The 20,819-nt window shown below is 41.6% G+C and overlaps 1 protein-coding gene across 1 annotated transcript in view; it reads right to left on the reverse strand.

The window, feature by feature from the left end:
- Positions 1–20,819, reverse strand: part of LOC134355855 (uncharacterized) — a gene marked incomplete at its 5' end in the record, with an annotated part of 191,652 nt that overhangs the window by 131,711 nt on the left and 39,122 nt on the right. Inside the window, 2 exon segments of the mRNA XM_063066359.1 lie at positions 2,527–2,808; positions 12,519–12,569. Of these exon segments, the coding sequence (XP_062922429.1) occupies positions 2,527–2,808; positions 12,519–12,569 (333 nt within the window).

A 20,819-nucleotide genomic window follows, 5' to 3' on the forward strand; every position in this document is an offset into this window, starting at 1 on the left:
TCACAAAAGTGAGTCACCGCCATGAAGCTAGTCATCACTGCAGATGATTCAGGAGTCCATTAATTCCAGGCCACAGCCTCAGTTCAGCACAGGCAAGTAAACACTGTGGAGCAGCAAGCTGAACACTGGCCCATTCCTTGCCTACGAATGGTATCCCTGCAGTTTTTTTTACGTGTTTTGAAGATTTATTATCCTCTTCATAATCATGAAATGCAACAGCTTTGTTCATATCAGTTCATAGACCCAAATAGAAGGTACAGGTTCCCTTTTCATACCTCAAAGTGAGTGAGATATTTTAGTCAGCAACCTGAAACTCAGTTTCAGCACTCAATAATTTACCTGGGCTTTTCAAGAAGTTTGAAAGGATGTGATGACCATAAGAAATTGAGGGCATAAGACATTAGAGCAGAATTGGACCATTCGACCGATACGGTCAGCTCCACCATTCCTTCATGGCTGATTTATTATCTCTCTCAATCCCATTATCCTGCTTTCTCCCCATGATCTTTGATGTCTTTACTAAACAAGAAACTATTAAGCTCTGCTTTAAATAAACCAGATGACATGGCCTCAAAAGCTGTCTATGGTATTGATTTCCACAGATTAACATCCTCTGGCAAAACAAAATCCTCCTCATCTCTGTTCTAATGTACGGAGTCTGTACATTCTCTGTGTGGAGACCGTGGGGTTTCTCTGGGTTGTCCTGTTTCTTCCCACAGTCCAAAGACACACCAGGAAGGTTAATTGGTCATTGTAGATTGTCCTGTGATTAGGTTAGAGTTAACTGGCTTTGTTGAGGGTCGCTGGGCCGGTGTTGCAGGAAGGGCTGGAAGGGCCTACTCTGTACTCTATCGGAGAATAAACAAAATAAAGGGACATCCTTGCGTTCTGAGGATGTGCCCTTGTGCTGCACTCCGCCACTATAGAAAACATCCTCTCCACATTTATCCAATCCTTTCAATATTTGATAGGTTTCATTGAGATCGACTCCTTCTTCTAAACTCCAGTGAGTAAGGGCCCAGAACCACTAAATGCTCCTCAAGCATTATCCCTTTCATACATGGAATCATTCTCATGAACCTCCTATGAAAGCTCTCCAGTGGCAGCACATCTTCTTTGAGAGAAAAGGCCCAGATTTTCTCACAATACTGCAAGTGTGGTTTGACCAAAGCCTAAGAAATCCTCAGCATTACATCCTTGTTGTTATATTCAAATCCTATCAAAATGAATGCTAACATTGTATGTGCCTTCCCTACCGCCAACTCTAGCTGCACGTTAACATTTAAGCAATCCTGCACAAGGACTGCTAAGTCCCTTTGCAGTACAGATTTCTGAATTTTCTCCCTGTTTCAAAAGTCTACACTTTTATTCCTTCTACCAAAGTGCATGCAGCCTCATATGTGGCAACTTGTCAAAGGCCTTCAAAAAATACAAGTAAGCAATATCCATCGACTCTCCTTTGTCCATTCCACTGGTAATTTTCTCAAAGAATTCCAACAGATTTTTCAGGCAACATTTCCTCATAAGGAAACCATACTTTATCATGCGCCTCCATGTACCCCAAAAAACTCATCCTTAATAATGGACTCGAACATCTTCCCAAACACTGAAGGCAGGCGAACTGGTCTATAAATCCCTTTGTTTGCTTCCACCTCTTAAAGAGTGGAGCGACATTTCCAGTTTTCCAGTCACACAGAAGCAATCCAGAATCTGGTTATTCTTTACAGATCACACCTAATGCTGCCACAATTTCTTCAGCTCCCTCTTTCAAAACCCTGGCTGTAATTTATCTGACCCAGGTGACTTTACCTTCAGATCTTTCAGCTTCCCAAGCTCCTCCTCCTTAGTAATAGCATCTACATTCACTGCTGCCTTGTGACATCGTCGAATTTCTGTCACACTCTTTGTACCTTCCTCAGTGTGAAATGAGCAAAGTACTTAATAGGTTGGTCCTCCATTTCTTTGTCCCTCATTATGACCTCCCCAGCATCATTATCCAGTGGTCTGATATCCACTCTTGCTTCTCTTTTACACTTTATGTATCTGAAACTCTTTTGGAATCCTCTTTTATATTATTGGTTAATTTCCCTCTATATTTCATCTTTTTTCTCCTGACAGCTTTTTTCGGTTCCTTCTATTGGTTTTTTAAAACTTCCCAATTCTCTGATTTCCCAATAATTTTCGCTGCATTATATATCCTTCCTTTTGTTTTTATGGCAGTGTCGCTGTCTCACAACCCAACACCCATTCTAGCATCCTCAATGCAGAAGGCAGAAGTATGAATGGAATACTCTCAATTTGTCTGGATGTGCAAGTCCAACTATGTTTGAGATGCTCAAAATCTTCCAAGAAGCAATGCCAGACTTAACTGTTCACTCCACTTTATTTCTACCCCATGAAGGCTGCAATGTGTATCATTTAAAAATGCAAAGAGATTCCTTACCGTCACTGGAAATTTAAGAACAGCAGTAATCGAGTAACAAAAAGAATTATTGAAATGTAACTTCCCTTAAAATTAGAACTTACTGGTGCTGTTGATTTCTGTCACGTAAGTGCAGATCTCTCCATTTTTGAAGACTGTCACATTAACCATTGCACTGAATCTTGTTCCAAGCCAATTTGAGGCACTGCAGTAATATTGATGGTGCTGCCGGTTGAGGGATTGACAATGTAGAGCCAGTTCATTGGTACCTGAGATCTTTGGATGCTCAGATGAGGTTTGTTCATACCATGTGTACTGAATGGGAAGGGATCCCTGGAGAGACTCAGAGGAAACTGACACCGAGACCCCGAGACGTGAGACATTTGCTGGTGACAGATATCGAAGCACAGGAACAGATAAAAAAGGATCAGTGAATATCTGAAAACCAAAGACAATAACGATTTTAGCAGTTCTGTATCTCAACCCAGACCCACCAGTCTTAAGAGCTCAGCTACCTCTCTGTGTGTCTGTATTCTCACAGCTGCCTGAATTTCCATGTCTTCCAGTATCCCAGAACTCAACAGGACTCCCACTTCAGGACAGCAGTGATTGTACTGAGCATCTGTCAGAATGATAATCAGAGTTATAATCTCGCTCAGCAACAAGGAGACAGTCTAAATTGGCACCTAACAGTATGACTTTTTGATGGAAGCAATTGTGTGTGACCTGGAAATCTCTCCATAATGTGAAAGCAGGAAATTGTCAGATACATACAAAATGAATGGTGAGTTGAGGGAGAGTATAATTGTGATTGGTTTCAGTGATCTGTAGCAGGAAGGAAACCCATTAGTTTTGAGATCCATATGAAGCCAACAAGGAATTATTTGAGACTGGAGAACCAGGAAGATCATAGACCATAGACCAGAAGATATAGGAGCAGAATTAGGCCATTCAGCCCATTGAGTCTGCTCCACCATCCAGTCATGGCTGATTTATTATCCCTCTTAATCTATTTTCCTGCCTTCTCTCTGGAATCTTTGATTTCCTTACTAATCAAGAACCTACTTTATCAAGAACTCTGCTTTAAATATACCCAATGATTTGACCTCCACACCTGCCTTTGACAATGAATTCCACAGATTCACCAGCCTCTGGCTAAAGAAATTCCTCCTCATCTCTCTTTTAAAGGGATGTCCTTCTATTCTGAGTCTATATTTCTAATCCTAGAGGTCCACTCTGTAGGAAACATCCTCTCCACATCCACTGGCCTTGTCAATGCCTAATAGCATTCAATGAAATCCTTCCTCATTCTTCTACAGAGCTTTCAAATGCTCCTCATACATCAGGGAAGTTTGACTTCACCTAGAATTTAATATCTGGATCCCTTTAGAATTGATGTACAGAGAGTTCTTGGGGTTCAAGTCCATTGCTCCCCGAAAGTGTCAACACAAGTGGACATAATGGTAATGAAAGCATTCAGCACATTTGCCTTCTTCATTCTACATGTTGGAGACTAAAGCCAACAAGGCATTTTGTAGCTTCATAAAAATTTGGATAGGACATTTGCAACATAATACGTAGTTCTGGTTGTAACACTATAGAAAGGATGTTGAGGTTTAGGAGAGGGTAAAGAGGTTCACCAGCAGTGGCCCCATAGTAGTGTACTGTTTAGCACAACACTTTATCATACCAGTGACCCGGGTTCAATTCTCATCGCTGTCTGTAAGGAGTTTTTACATTCTCCCTTTGACTGCGTGGGTTTCCTCCAGGTGCTCCAGTTTCCTCCCACATTCCAAAGACACACTGATTGATAGGTTAAATAGTAATTGCAAATTGTCCTGTGATTAGGCAAGGATTTAATTTGGGGATTCTTGGGCAGCATAGCTCGAAGGGTCAGAAATGTTGGAACACACAGTCAGACCTGCTGGTGGAAAGGGATATTATAACAATATTTAAGAGGTTTTTGGAGGAGGACATGAAAAGGGAGCGATTGGAAGGATATGGACCATATGCAATACGACGGAATTAGCATAGAATGACATCATGGTCAATTCAGACATGGTGGGCCGAAGAGTCTATTCTTGTGTGGGCTGTGTCCCAAATTCTCTCTAATTCCATGCTCAATTTCTCACCAGGAATGGGCCAGATTGAGAGGCTGGCTGCCGGGAAGTGGATGGTCACTGGGTGCTGGGGGTTGATTACGAGCACATTGACGGGGACAGAGAGAGACTGTCCGAGGTTGGGGAGGGAGTGAATGATCCATGAAGCAGGGATGGGAATTGGGATCGCCTGCCCTAGGAGAGGTGAACACAGTCTGTTTTGATTTAAAGCTGTTGTTGTGAACTATAGAGTCTACCCGCACGATCAATTGGTACACAGTCGGCCTTCCTTATCTGCGAGTTCCGCATGCACGAACTCAACCGACCGCAAATGGGGAAAACCGGGAAGTTCTCTCTCCAGCACACGTTGTTCGAGCATTGTTCGCCTCGTGTCTCGTTCATTCGCTACTTTGTTTCTGTGAAAAAATGTCTCCTAAATAGTGCTGTACGATTCTATGTTCTATATTCTCTAAAGCAATTACGTGGTCAAAGCAATTCCTCAAAGGCTAAGAGCTTAAAGTGCTCTCTCTCGCTGAGAAATTAGAAATATTAGATCCTTTGAAAAGTGACATGTCGCATTCCGAAGTGAGCCATAAGGTCGGTCAGAACGAATCGAGCATTCGCACAATAAAGCAGAAAGAAGCTGAAATTTGTGGAAGTGTTATGCTAGGGATGGCTGGCTGGCTATGTAAAGTGCTACAGACTCAAGAACTTAAAGATCACGGGAGAATCGGGATCGGCTGATGCCGAGGCAGCATCAGCGTTCGCAGAAGAGCTACGATGGTTGCATCTGTACTGAACATGTACAGACTTTTTTTCTTGTCATTATTCCCTAAACAATACAGTAATACAACTATTTACATAGCATTTACGTTGTATTCGGTATTATAAGTCAACGGAATAGAAACACTGAAGGCGGCGGGTCCTGTGCTGCCCTGGGTCCTAAAGTCCACCCGAACTGAGACAGGTTAAGTAAGGGACTTGAGCATCCACATTTTTTGGTATCCGCGCGGGGTCTCTGAACCAATCCCCCGCAGATAAGGAGGGCCGACTGTGATTGAATTCCACATAGCCTGAGAAGACAACAGCATCGTCCCTCATCACTTGCTCACAGCTCTTCACAAGTAATGATTTTTATTTGATTGGAGTCATCATTGTCACTGCCCACATTTCTGAGTCAATAGGTTACTGATCCAGCCCCATTCCTGGCAGGTGAGTACAAGATCAGTGGTGGATAACTTAGTGAAGTGATTCTATGGCAGCGGTCCCCAACCACTGGGCCGCAAAGCACGTACTACCGGGCCACGAGGAAACGATATGGTTTGGCGATATGAGTCAGCTGCACCTTTCCTCATTCCCTGTCACGCACTATTGAGCTTGAACACACGCGAGGTCATTACCCACGCGTCATCCATGTCAGAGTGGGAAGGAGATCAACTCCTCGAGCTTGCAAATGATGACGGGCTGAAAAGTATGTTTGACATAACATCTCTGCCGGCATTCTAGATCAAAGTCAAGGCTAAATATCCTGAGATAGCCACGAAAGAACTGAAAACGTTGTTTCCATTTCCAACATATCTCTGCAATGAATGCAATGAAAACTAAATTGCGGAATAGACTGGACATAAGGAACCCCCTTCGAGTATCGCTGTCTCCCATCACCCCTCGATAGGACCGTCTTGTTGCAGGAAAACAAGCCCAGGGCTCCCACTGATTCAGCGATATTGGTGTGTTGCAATAATTTTATATGTTCATACGGAGAAAATATGTGCTGTATGTTTAATATCCAAACGTTACTTAAAATGCTATGATGCTATTGACTTATAAGTGAGTTATATAACCATATAACAATTACAGCACGGAAACAGCCGCACGCTACTCTCAACTAGTCCCACCAACCTGCACTCAGCCCATAACCCTCCATTCCTTTCCTGTCCCTATGCGTATCCAATTTTTCTTTAAATGATAATATCAAACCTGCCTCTACAATTTCTACTGGAATTTCGTTCAGCACTTACTTCAAGCTCCCCTGTCCTCCCCTGATATTTGACTTATCACTATATTCATGCGAGGAAAATATGCTCTGTGTGTTTAATATTAAATTCGTCAGATAAACCTTTTTAGAAACGAAATTGAGTGTATTAGCCACTTATCACCTATATTCCGGTTCGTGATTAACACCACCCCCACCGAACAGAATCGCCAAAAACGATTTGTAGAAAAAAATCGGCACGTACACGCATGCGCACTGGTGCCCGTGCAAGGCTTTATGGTCATTGTAGTCTTTGCAGGAAACACAACGTATTTGTCTTGTCCATTGGCAACCCTACCCGTTCCCCCTCCATCCCGGGTCGGCCGGTCCGCAGGAATATTATCAATAATAAACTGGTCCGCGTTGCCAGAAAGGTTGGGGACCCGTGTTCTATGAGATAGGATTTACCTGAATTTGCAAAGGCACGATCCGGTCTGGGATAAACAGTATGATTTTGTGCATGGAAATTCATCTCAAAAAGAAATTTGACTGAATTTTTTGAAGAGATGACCAAAGGGACGGATGAAGACAGGGCAGTAGCATTTGTCACATGGAGTTTAGCAAGTACTGAGACAAGGTCTCGCGTTGTAGACTGATCTGTAATGTGAGATCACATGGTTAACCAGCTGGATAGATACTGAATCAACTTGGTGGAAGCAGTCAGACTGTGATCGTGGAGTGTTGGTGTTCTGACAACGTCAGACTTTATCACCAGCGGTGCTTTGTTGAGATCAGTGCTGTTATTTGTTAGCCAATGTCATTTCTCATCAATATTAATAATTCGTAATGAACATGTAGGTGTCATAGTTAATAGGTTGCCAATGCCACTGTAGTGCGGTGGACAGTGAAAAGAATTGTCAAAGTTTACAAAGGGATCTGGAAAATGAACCAGCGTTAAACACTATTAGTCTGTGCCAGCACGATCCACCCACCCGAGCCTGTTCCACGGCGCTACATTTGAACCATCTCCCTCTCTTCTCACTACGACCATGGATAGGAGGTGCCGGAGCCTTGGGTCCTACGCCGCCTGCTCCTGGATCGGCTTTACTCACCTCAGCCCTGAACAAACTCCGCAGCAGTAGACTCACTTTCCGGGGCTCTGCGTGTCATGTTCTATGCATTATTTGTTTATATGTTTTTATTATTTGCATGAATCAGCCTCTTTTGCACATTGAATGTTTGTCAGTCATTGATATGTGTGGCTTTTTGTGGATTCTATTGTGTTTCTTTGTTCTGTGAGTGTCTGCTAAAACAGTGGTCCCCAACCACCGGGCCGCGGACCGGTACCGGGCCACAAAGTATGTGCTACTGGGCCGCGAGGAAACGATATGATTTGGCAATATGAAACGATATGAGTCAGCGCACCTTCCCTCATTCCCTGTCATGCACTGTTGACTTGAAATAACCTACCAAATCATACCAAATAACACATAAAACCTAAAATAACACTAACATAGTAAAAGCAGGAATGATATGATAAATACACAGCCTATGTAAAGTAGAAAAATGCATGTACAGTGTAGTTTCACTTAACAGAATGGGGAAGATTAAGCTAAAACCGATTTGTAGAAAAAAATCGGCACGTACACTCATGTGCACGTCACGCAAGCGCACACAGGTGTCCGCGCAAGACTTCATGGTCATCGTAGTCTTTCTCGGGGTAAACACAAGTGTCCTGTATTTAACTGCTACTTTTGTCCCTTATTTGGCAGTGAGAAAGTTGGCAACCCTACTTGAACACCACCCCCCCAACCCCGGTCGGCCAGTCCGCAAGAATATTGTCAATATTAAACTGATCCGCAGTGCAAAAAAGGTTGGGGACCCCTGTGCTAGAAGATGAGTTTCTTGGTTTTATATAGCATATATATTTTGATAATAAATTTACTTTGAACTTTGAACTAGGAAAGTGGCCAAAGGAATGGCTGATGGAATTGAACTCTCCCGTTTTAGAGGGCCTGGAGGGGCAGTGTTTTCCACACAGGGCAGTGTGTACGTGGAAAAGGCTGCCAGAGGAAGTGCTCGAGGTGGGTACAAATACGCTATTTAAAATTCATTTGGACAAGTTCATGTACAGGACTGATTTAGAAGGATACGGGCCAAATGCAGGGAAATGGGAGAAGCTCAGGAAGACATTGTGGTCTTGGGCCAAAGCTCCTGTTTCCATAACCTGTAACTCTGTGACTCTGCTGCATCCTCTCTGAACTGGACCACACTTCTGAAAGGTTAAATTCAGAATTCTGTTTCATTGCATTGGTGTGATAGCTTATGGGATCACAGCCAATCAGATTGCACTTCAATTTCAAAATTCAAGGTTCAAAGTACATTTGTTATCTAAGTATCTATACTGTATACGACCTTGAGATTCACCTCCTTATAGACAGCCAAAAAACAATAGAACTCATTAAACACCGTGGAACACCCAATGAGCAGAAAAAGAAAATCATGCAAACCAGAAAAGTAAGCAAGTTACATTCAGGACTGAAATTCACGAAAGTGAGTCAAAGACACGAAGCCAGTCATCACTGCAGCTGATTCTTCAGGGCTGCAACCTCGGTCCAGCACACAAATAAGTAAACCTCATGGAGTAGCAAGCTGAACCCTCGCCCATGACAGGCATTCCTGCAGAGCTTTACAAGTGTTTTGAAGATTTATTATCCTGTTCACAATCATGAAATGCAGCAGCCATATTGGCTTGTTCATATCTGTACATAAACCCAAATAGAAGGAATGGGCTCCTTTCACACATCTCAAAGTGAGTAAGGTATTTTAATCCTGCCGAAGGGTTTCGGCCAAAATGTCGACTGTACTTTTTTCTATAGATGCTGCCTGGCCTGCTGAGTTCCTCCAGCATTTTGTTTGCATTGCTGGGGTTTCTAGCATCTGCAGATTTTCTCTTGTTTGTAAAATATTTTAATCAGCAACTAAAAATTCAGTTTCAGTCATCACTAATTAACCTGGACTGCTCAGGAAATTAGAAAGTTAATGATGACCATAAGACAATGGGACTGTAAGACATCGGAACAGAATTAGGCCATTTGACCCATACAGTCTTACTGCTCCACCATTCCATCATGACTGATATATCATACCTCACTATTGAAGTCTCCTGCCTTCTCCATGTAATCTTTCATGCCCTTACTAATCATCAAATTATCAAGCTCCTCTTTAAATATACTCAATGGCATATATTTAAATGAATTCCATAGATTCGCCACCCTCTGGCTAAAGAATTTCCACCTCACCTCTGTTATAATGAAAGGAGTCTGCACATCTTCCACGTGGAATGCATGGGATTTCCCTCAGTGCTACTGTTTACTTCCACAATCCAGAGATGTACCAGGTACATTAATAACTCGTTGTAAATTGTCCTGTGATAAGGTTTGGGTGAATCACTTTTATTATGGTTTGCTGGGCCAGTGTGGCTCTAAAGGCTGGAAGGGAATACTCTGCATTCTATCGCGAAATAATTAAATTAAAGGGACGTTATTGTAATCTGAGGCTTTAACTTCTGGTCCTGGACTCCTCCACTATAGGAAACATCTTCCCCAAATCCACTCTATCTAGGCCTTTCAATATTCCATAGGTTTCATTGATATCCCACTCATTCAAAGTCAAAGTAAAAGCAAAAATGTCTTTTCGAGTACATACATGTCACCACATACCACCATGAGATTCTTTTTCTGCAGGTATACTTTTCAAATCTAATGAACAGTAGCAGTAAACAGGTCAACGAACAAGAAACTATGCAAACTTTGACTCCGAGTTTGACTTTATTATCCCCAAACTTGGCCACAAATCCAGCAATACTGTCATGAACAGAAGCGGTTCTAACATAGACCACTACAGAACACCACGTGAAACTGACAGGGAAACAGAAGGCACCCTCTATTCACAGTCTTTGCCTCCTGCCAGTCAGCAAATCTTCTATCCACGCTAGAATCTTGCCAATAATACGAAGGCTTCTTATCTTGTTTAGCAGCCTCATGTATGGCACCATGTTAAAGGCCTTCTAAAAATCCAAGTCAACAATGTCCACTGACTCGCCTTTGTCGACTCTTCTGGTAATTTCCTTAAAGAATTTCAACAGATTTTTCAGGCAAGGTTTCCCCATAGGAAACCATATTTTGTCATGTGCCTCCAAGTATCCTGAAACCTCATCCTTTAGAATGGACTCCAATATCTTCCCAACCACCGAAGTCTAGCTAATTTGTCTATAATTCCCCTTCCTCTGCCTCCTTCTTAAAAAGTGGAGAGGCATTTCCAATTTGCAAGTCCTACAAAAACATTCCAGAATCCAGTTACTCTTCAAAGATCACTATTGATGCCTCTGCAATGTCTTCCAGCTACCTTTTTCAGAACCCTGGGGTTTAGTCTATCTGGTCCTGGTGACTTATCTAACTTCAAACCCCTCAGTTTGCCAAGCTCCTTCTCTGCAGTAACAGCAAATGCACTCACTTCTACCACCTGACAAAGCATAATTTCTGTCAAACTGCTTGCGCCTTCCTCAGTGAAAACTTTGTAAAATATTTATTGGGATGTCCTGCATCTCTTCATCTTTCATTATTACCTCTCCAGCATCATTATCCAGTGATCTGATATCCACTCTTGCTTCGCTTTTACTCTTCATATGTGTGAAAATATTTTGGTATCCTCTTTTATATTATTGGCTTGTTTCCCTTTATACTTCAGCTTTCCTCTCCTTTTTGCTTTTCATGGAGCCTTCTGTTGACTTTTAAAAGCTTCCCATTTCTCTGACTTCCCATTAATTTTTGCTATATTATATGCTCCAGGTTTCTTAGGAAGAGTGATAAATATTGTTTTTTTCATCTCTTCCGGTATTATTCCAGTCTCATATATGTCATTGAATAAATCAATAAGTTTTTCAACTCCATAATCTTCAATGGCGATAATTTGTTCTGTTACTAATTCATCAGGACCTGCTGCCTTTCCTTTCTCAGAGTACTGAAATGTTACGTTTATCCAGTTATGTTATATGGATCAGAATGTTGGACAACATCTAGTAACATGAGGAAACGAATTGATGCAGCAGAGATGTGGTTTTTGAGGAGGATGCAAAGAATATCATGGACGAAACGAATGTCATGAACAGAGCAAGCACAAAAAGAGAAAAATGCATGCGATGATGAAAAGGCAATGTAACTTCATTGGACATGTGATTAGGAAAGAGGAGTTAGAATGCATGGTAATTATGGGAAAGATTGAAGGGAAGAAAGCAAGAGGAAGACAAAGACAAATGATGATGGAGACAGTAGCCAGAGAACTGGAAATGAATACAATGAATTGATCCACTTGACCCGAAACAGGAGTGTGTGGGCCATGGCAGTCAAAGCTCAATCTGGGCATGGCACCTGATGATGATGATATTAGCTGCCTTCCCTTTTGTTTTATGAGAGGGCTCTGTATCACAACTCAACACTTATTCAGGCATCTTCATTACAGAAACCAAATGTATGAATGGAATGCTCAGAATATTTCTGGATATGCAAGTCCAACTCTTCTTGAGATGCCCCACATTTTCCAGGAGAAGTGACAGACTTAACTGTTCACTGCACTTTATTTTTACCCCATGGAGGCTTCTACAAATGCGAAGAAATTCCTTACCCTCACTCGAAGTATAAGAGCAGCAGTAACAGAGTAACAAAAAGAAATATCCTACTTTGAAGTTAGAACTTGCTGGTGCCATTGATTTCCATCTCATATCTGCAGATCTCTCTATTGTTGAAGATTGTCACATTAACTGTTCTGTTGTGTTTTTCTTCATGCCAATTCAAGGCACTGCAGTAATATTGATAGGGTTAGATATCTAAGGATTGACAATGCAGACCTAGTTTACTGATGCCTGATATCTTTGGATGCCCAGATGAGGTTATTTCATACCAAGTATACTGATTGGGAAAGGATCCCTGGAAAGACTAATAGGACCCTGACGCTGAGACCCCAAGACGTGACACATTTGCTGGTGACAGATACCGAAGCACAGGAGTGGACACAGGTTCTGTGGAAAGGAATTCAACATTCAGACACAAAATGGACATTTAAAAATCAAATCACTTTATTAGGTACCCCTTATTCACCCCCTCGTTAATGCGAACATCTAATTAGTCTATCATATGGCAGCAACACAGTCCATATAAGCAGGCAGACATAGTCAAGAAATTCAGTGGGTGTTTAAGCAATCAAAATGGCGAGGAAATGTGATCTTAGTGACTTTGACCATGGAATGATAATTGATGCCAGACAGGGAGGTGTGAGTATCCCAGAAACTGTTGATATCGTAGGATTTTCACACACAACAGTCTCTAGAGTTTGCAGAGAATGGTGTCTAAAACAAAAAGCATCCAGTGAGAAGGAATTTTGTGAATAAAAATGGCTTGTTAATGAGAGAATTCAGAGGAGAATGGCCAGACTGATTGAAGCTGACAGAAAAATGGCAAGAATTCAAATAACCACACATTATGACAGTAGTGTGCAGAAAAGCATCTGAACGCACATTGAACCGAGTTGACCACAGCAGAAGAAGGTGATGAACATGCTCAGTAGCCACTTTATGAGGTATAGGAGGTACCTAACAAATTGGCCACTGAGTGCTTAAAGGCCGCAATTTGTGAGATATCTGTAACATATCTTTGAGGAGAAAATGAAATTGTGACTGGGTTCAGTGATCAGCCATAGAGAGGGAAACATTTGGCATTGATATTAATGCAGAAATAGTGAGTGACAGACAGGGTCTGGACAAAGGTCAGAAGGACAAAGAGGAGAAGGAGATTGTTGTTCTTCCATGAGATGGGCGTTTCTCCATTCAGCAAGCTTAACCCTGGGATCAGCACATCGTCACTCCCCAGGACATCTAATGCACTGACTCTTCCCAGAGGAAACATGGATGAGACATTTATTTCATTGAAAGAACAAAGTCAGTCCCTGAGAAACATACCATTAGATACTTGTAGACGTATATTAAATCTCGGATCAGTATCTGGTGTTATAATTCCACAGCTGTACCATCCTGTATCTTCAGACTGAAGATCCTCCATAGTAACAGTAAATATTCTCTGTTCCAGGTTAACTGTGATTGACACTCGTCCACTCCGTTCATGTTGCCCATTTGTTTCCACTAAAACTGAATATTGGTGAGTCCATCCATGGCACCAATACTTTGTGTGTGAGCGGTACATTTCCTCATAGTGACAATCGATTGTGATCGCTCTTCCCACAACTCCTCTTACAAATTTTTCTGCCCACAATGCACCTGAAACTGAGGGAGGTATTTTCAGATTTGAGGGGAAAGGAACAACTTAATTCAAAAAAGATATCTTTGAACATGACATTAAAAACAGGTAAACCATGACACCACAGCCAATGATTTTGGTCTGAGGTGCAGTCAGTGCTGTTACTGTGTCAGCTGTGTCAGTGCTCTCTCCCCTGTGTCAGTACTTTGTGGGTTCACTTCCCACTCCAGAGTCCTGAGCAGAAACCCAGGGCTTTCTCCCCAGTCTCACACCTCTCTCTCTTCTAATTACACTATCTCCCTCTCTACTCAGACTTGATGCAAAGCCTTGACCCAAATCGTTGACAATTCCCTTCCCCCTTACAGATGCTGCTTGACCACTGAGTTCCTCTAGACTGTACTCTGAACTCCAGTTTTCAACACCTTTACTGTGTAGACGTGTTCAAGCTCCGTTCTGGCATTGGGGTACAACCCCCAAACAAACGCTGATTATGCAAATATCCAGCACAAGTTGTCACTCACTGGGTAGGAAATCAGTCAGAAGAATCAAAGTCCACAGCATTTTATTCACAGAGACCCAGCCAGGACCTGTCAGTCCTCGGAGAGAAATAACTATGAAATAAAAATGAGAAGAAGGCAGCTGGAAGTTCGATCTAAAAATGCAGTGACGCAACTGGGGTGTGGTACATAACAATCTGGAGAGCTTTCAGTTATATTTAGTAAGACAGAAACATTTAAACAATTCCCAAAGGCTGAACAGAGGTGAGCGGTGTTGAAATATTTGACACAAGGAACAGCAAATGTTCTCATCTGAAGCAACAGTAAATGGCTGGCGGAATCCTAACGCAGAGGATTAATCTGAAACGTTGACCACCCTGCCTCTGCGGATCCCACCAGATTCCTTCAGATCTTTTCTTTTTTGCTTGATTAAAACGCCAGCTGTGGTAAGTCACTGGGGAAAGTGTTCATGGTGAAAAGTTAAAAGTGGAAAGGGAAAGAGCCCATTTTGAGTTTTGTGAGTGTGAGTAGAAAGTTACGTCACCCCTAGTCCAGCCCACAGGAACATTCGATGGCTCTAGGCTGGAGATTAGAAGGATGGAGGGGTGGGGGGAAGGTCTCATTGAAATCTGTTGAATATTGAAAGGCTAGATAAAGTGGATGTGGAGAGGATGTTTCCTGTAGTAGGGGAGTCTACAACTAAATGGCACAGTCTCAGACTACAAGGCCATTCCTTTAAAACAGAGACAAGGAAGGATTTCTTCAGACATAGGGTGATGAGTCTAAGGCCAAGTCATTAGATATATTTAAAATGGAGATTGATAGATTCTTGATTATTGAAGGTGTCAAAGGTTATGGGGAGAAGGCAGGTGAATGGGGTTGAGAGAGCCTAATTTTACACCTTTGCCTTTTGGTCTTATGGTCCTCTAATACAGGCACCAATCTGGTGAATCTCTTCCGCAACATGAATTCTTGAATGCTCACTGATCATCCAATGCAATAAGCCCTCTTTACCATCTCCCTTAGTTCTAAATCTCGGGGTGTTATGGACTTGCACCCCAAGTTCCGTACATCGTTCTGGCCCTGCCTTGGTGATAACTTAATCAAACACGAGACAGGAGAAGGACATGACTTAAGACCCGATGAATGGTCTTGGCCTGAAAGGTCGACTGTTTACTGTTTTCCGTAGATTCTGCTTGGCCTTCTTAGGTCCTCTAGGTTTTTGCATGTGTTGTGATCATTCTATCAAACCTGTTTTTGGGAACTTGCTGCTGAGGAGGGAGTAAAGTGGGACATAGGTGTGATGTAGAAGGGGCTTTTCATGCAAACTCAGCATACAATTCCTTCTCCTCTCTGAAGGCTGATTCCACTATTTGAAGGAACTTTAAAGCTCACCTGTCTATATTCTGTTCCAACTGTCAGTGCAATTTCAAGAGCTCTGATAGGATTTCACTTTGCTTCAGTTAGATGTGAGGGAATTGCACATTCACAATGGGTGAAATCCACATCAGATCTGTTCTTAAACAAACCAACTCCATTTTGACAGGAAATGGTCTGTGTGAATACACAATGCCTGTTGTTTCTATTTCCCATAGAATCATAGGGCACAGTAAATGGATAGGTCATACTTGTTCAAGGAGAACACATTTCTATCTTACCAATCTCACTGCCATGGTCTCCCTGACCCTTGACCCTGCATATCTTTGCTTATCTTTCCCATTGCTAGTTTCCCAATATACCTGCGATCGTGGTTAGATCTTAAAACGTTCATCAAAGTGTGAATTAACCAGATTCGTGCTGTGCGATTCCCTGGGACAGATGAAGTTTGAGGAGAGCTTCAGTACAATTCCCACGTGTCACACATATTGGAGAAGTTATACAGAATCAGAATCAGAATCAGGTTTCATATCACTGGCATACTGTATGACGTGAAATTGGCTGTAGTGGTCTGAATCCTTCACTATTCATTTCCATAGATGCTGCCTGACCTGCTGAGTTCCTCCAGTATTGTTTGTGTGTTGCTTTTGATTTCATTGTAGTGTGAGGGTTGAGCTGATCCAAGAATGTAGCTCATTTATATTTTCCTGAATTTTTGTTGCTGACTTTGCAATTGTTTATAAACACTTCATTTCACATTGTATATAAATAGATGAATTATAAAATAATTCAGGATACATGGACAGCTTTTGTTACTTTGGGTTTGTTACATTTGTTTTAGGGGGAAACATTGCAGCATACTAGCCATGAATGTATGTCTGCTTAAGTGTTGTACATTGTATAGTAGGAGTGCTAACTCCACTGCATCAACCACTCCTGCCATCTGTGTAACATTCACCCTCAGCTATGGATGTGGTTAGAACTTCCATCTTCTTTACTTGACTTACCAAACAGAATACAGAGAAGTACCAATGGTGGCTACACATAGCCAGATCATTCTGGTCTCTTCCTGCATTGCCCCATCACTTCTTGGAAAACTTCTCAACAACCGTTGTTCAATATGCTGATGTGAACAACTGCAGAGATACAAAACATCTTTGCGCCTTATGGTCTTCTGTTCTATGAGATGAAGTAATGCAGGAAGAGGATAGAACAATGTGTTTACATGAGCCATCCATTGGTCCTTCCCTAAATTCTGTTTTGTAAGTAAAGAAAACAGAAGTTCCAACCATATCCTTTGGGAACTGCTTTTGGATGTCCTCGGAAAGGGAAAGGGTCCCTTTCAGATTCAGAATCAGATGTGAAGTTTGTTGTTTGTCAGCAGAAATAAAGAAAACAAGTTCCTTCCCTCAGGTGATTAATTATCTCAGGTATAACAGGTCCTGATTCACACGTGGAACCACTGCATCTGGAATTATCTCCAGCTATCCACACACATCAGGTAACCCTGACCCGAAGAGATCATGAGCTCCAAACAGACTCTGGTGTTATTGCTTCACATCCTCACATAGCAGGTGAAGGATATCATGTCATATTGCATAAGACCATAGATACATAGAATTAGGCCATTTGGCCCATTGAGTCTGCTCCGCCATTTCATCATGGATGCTCTAAATTTCTTCTCAGCTCCAGTTTCTTGCCTTCTCCCCGTATCCCTTCATGCCCTGACCAATCAAAAACCTATCAACCTCTGCCTTAAATATACATAAAGGCTTGGCCTCCACAGTTGCCTGTGGTAAAGAATTCCACAGATTTACCACCCTCTGGCTAAAGAAATTCCTCCTTGTCTATGTTCTGAAAGGACACCCCCCTCATTCTTAGGCTGAGTCCACTGGTCATGGCCTTTCCTACCATCAGAAAATTCCTTGCCATCTCTACTCTGTCAAGGCTTTTCACCATTCAACAGTTTTCAATTAGGACATATCTCATTCTTCTGAATTCTAATGAATATAGGCCCAGAGCCATCGGGCCCTCTTCCTATGACAAACAATTCAATCCTGGAAATTTTGTGAACCTCCTTTGAACCCTCTCCAGTTTCAGCAAACCCGTTCTAAGGTAAGGTACTCAAAACTGCTCACAATACTCCAAGTAAGGCCTCACCAGCGCTTTATAAAGTTTCAACATTACATCCTTGTGCTTATATTCTAGTATTCTTGAAATGAAAATTAACATTGTATTTGCCTTTCTCACCAGAGACTCAAGCTGCAAACTAACCTTTAGGGAATCCCACACAAGGACTCCCAAGTTCCTTTGTGTCTCAGATTTTTGTATTTTTTCTCCATTTAGAAAATAGTCAACCCTTTGATTTCTTCTACCAAAGTGCATGACCATAAACTTCCTGACACTGTATTCCATCTGCCATTTCTTCACCCATTCTCCCAATCTGTCTAATTCCTTCTGTAGCCTCTCTATTTTCTCAAAACTACCTGGCCCTCCATCTATCTTCATACTGCCTGCAATCTTTGCAACAAAGACAACAATTCCATCATCCAAAATCACTGACATATAAGGCAAAAAGTATTGGTCCCAACACCGACCCCTGTAGAACGCCATGAGCCACTGGCAGCCAACCAGAAAAGACTTCCTTTATCAACACATACAAAATGCTGGAGGAACTCAGCAGGCCAGGCAGAATCTATGGACAAAAGCACAGTCGACATTTCGGGCTAAAACTCTTCGGCAGGACTGGAGAAAAAATGCTGAGGAGTATTCAGCTACTCATCTGCAGATTATCTCTTGTTTATTCCCACTCTTTGCCTCCTGTCATTCTGCCACTTTGCTAGAATGTTCTCTGAACTACCATGGGCTCATAACTTGTTAAGCAGCTTCATGTGTGGCACCTTGTCAAAGGCCTTCTGAAAATCCACGTACACAACATCAACTGATTCTCCTTTGTCTATCCTGCTTATTATTTATCAAAAAAATTCCAACAAATTTGTCAGGCAAGAAGCCATGCTGACTATGGACTATTTTATCATGTGCCTCTAATGACCCTAAAACCACATCTTTAACAATCGACTCCAACATCGTTCCAAGCATTGAGGTCAGACTAACAAGCCTATAATTTTCTTTCTTCTGCCTCTCTCTCTTTTTGACGAGTGGAGTGACTTTTGAAATTTCCATTCCTTCGGAACCATTTCTGAAGCAATTGATTCTTGAAAGATCACTACTTATGCCTCCACAATTTCTTCAGACACCTCTTTCAGAGCCCTGGGGTATACCATCTGGTCCAGGTAATTTATTTACTTTCAGACCTTTCAGTTTCCCAAGAACTTTCTGCTTAGTAATGGCAACTTCACACACTTCTGCCATCTGACACACTTGAACTTCCAGCATACTGCAAGTGTCTTTCACAGTGAAGACTGATGCAAAATACTTGTTCAGTTCATCCTCCATTTCCTTGTCACCCATTATAGCTCTCCAGCATCATTTTCCAGCAGTCCAATATCCATTTTCGCCTCTCTTTTACATTTTATGTATCTGTGGAAACTTTTGATGTCCTCTTTAATATTGTTGGCTAGTTTACTTTTGTATTCCATCTTTATCTTCTTAATGACTTTTTTAATTGTTTTCTGCTGGATTTTGAAAGCTTCCCCATCCTCTAAGTTCCCACTAATCTTTTCTCTTTTATATGCCCTCTGTTTGGCTTTTATGTGGGATTTGACTTCTCTTGTCCATGGTTGTGCATCTTTCCTTTAGAATACTACTTCCTCTTTGGTATGTAAATATCTTGTGCCTTCTGAATTGCTTCCAGAAATTTCACCCATTGCTGCTCTACTGCCATCCCTGCAGGTGTTCCTTTCCAATCAATACTGGCCAACTCCCCTCGCATGCCTCTGTAATTACCTTCACTATACTGTAATATTGATACATCTGACTTTAGCTTCCCACCTGTCAATGAGACATTTCTAAGTTCAAAATTCAAATTAAGTTGATTATCAAAGTACAGTACGTACATGTCACCATATACTACTCTGAATATAATGACAACAATGTAGTTCTCATTTTCAAGACCCTTTATTGTACTTTCATGGGTTACAGTCACAGATCAGTACTGAGAAAAGATACCCCTTCTATTTGCAGGTTCACACCCTGATGACTAATGCAAGCTGCAATAATTTGCAGCTCACTCATTTTATTCAGCAGCCAACTTTTATTTCCATTACTTGTTCTCCTTTAAGACCTCTGTACAGTGACTGGAAATTTTCATGCTTATTTCTATATTTCAGTCCATTTCTACAAAATGTGTTATGAAAGGTCAGTAATCGTGCACCTTATCAAAGTTGAAAAAATTTATTATCAAATTTTATTATCAAATTTATTATCAACGTTTGCGTCACCAGAAGATTCGCCTTGAGATTAATTTTCTTGCAGGCATTCAGAGTAGAACAAAGGAATATAATAGAATCAATTAAAAACACATACAGATACGTACAAACATACAATGTGCTCAGGAAGCAAACTATGCAAATACAATAACTAAGTAAAGATATAATATGGAAGACATGAGTTGTAGAATCCTTGAAGGTGATTCCATAGGTTGTGTTCAGTGATCATTTTAATGTTGAGGTGACTGAAGTTATCCACCCTGGTTCAGGAACCTCATGGCTGCCCTGTTCCTGAACCTGTTAGTTTGGGACCAGAGGCTCATGTACCTCCTTCTGATCAGTAGCAGTGAGAAGAGAGCACGTCTGGATGATGGGGTTGTTGGATGAATCCTGCTTTCTTATAGCAGTACACCTTTGTAGACGTGCTCACTGGTGGGCTGGGCTTTACCTATCAACTGATCAGATCAGTCTTAACTAATCTCCATACAGACCGTCCCTGAGTGATGAATGGGTCCATTTTTACAGATGCCTTTGAGTCAATTCTGCCTGTAATTCAGAAAACACAACAAATATCACTCAATATGGTATCCATACTTCCATGATATTATTACAAAAGGCATCAACTGCATATAAAACTGAGATGAAAGAGTAATTCTGAAAAGTAGAGAGAGAGAAAACTGGTTCTATTATTTATGGAAACATAGAACAGCACAGTACAGGCCCTTTGGCACAGAATATTGTGCCAATCTATACTTCT

Source organism: Mobula hypostoma, chromosome 13 (assembly GCF_963921235.1).
Source record: "Mobula hypostoma chromosome 13, sMobHyp1.1, whole genome shotgun sequence".
Lineage (NCBI taxonomy): Eukaryota > Metazoa > Chordata > Chondrichthyes > Myliobatiformes > Myliobatidae > Mobula > Mobula hypostoma.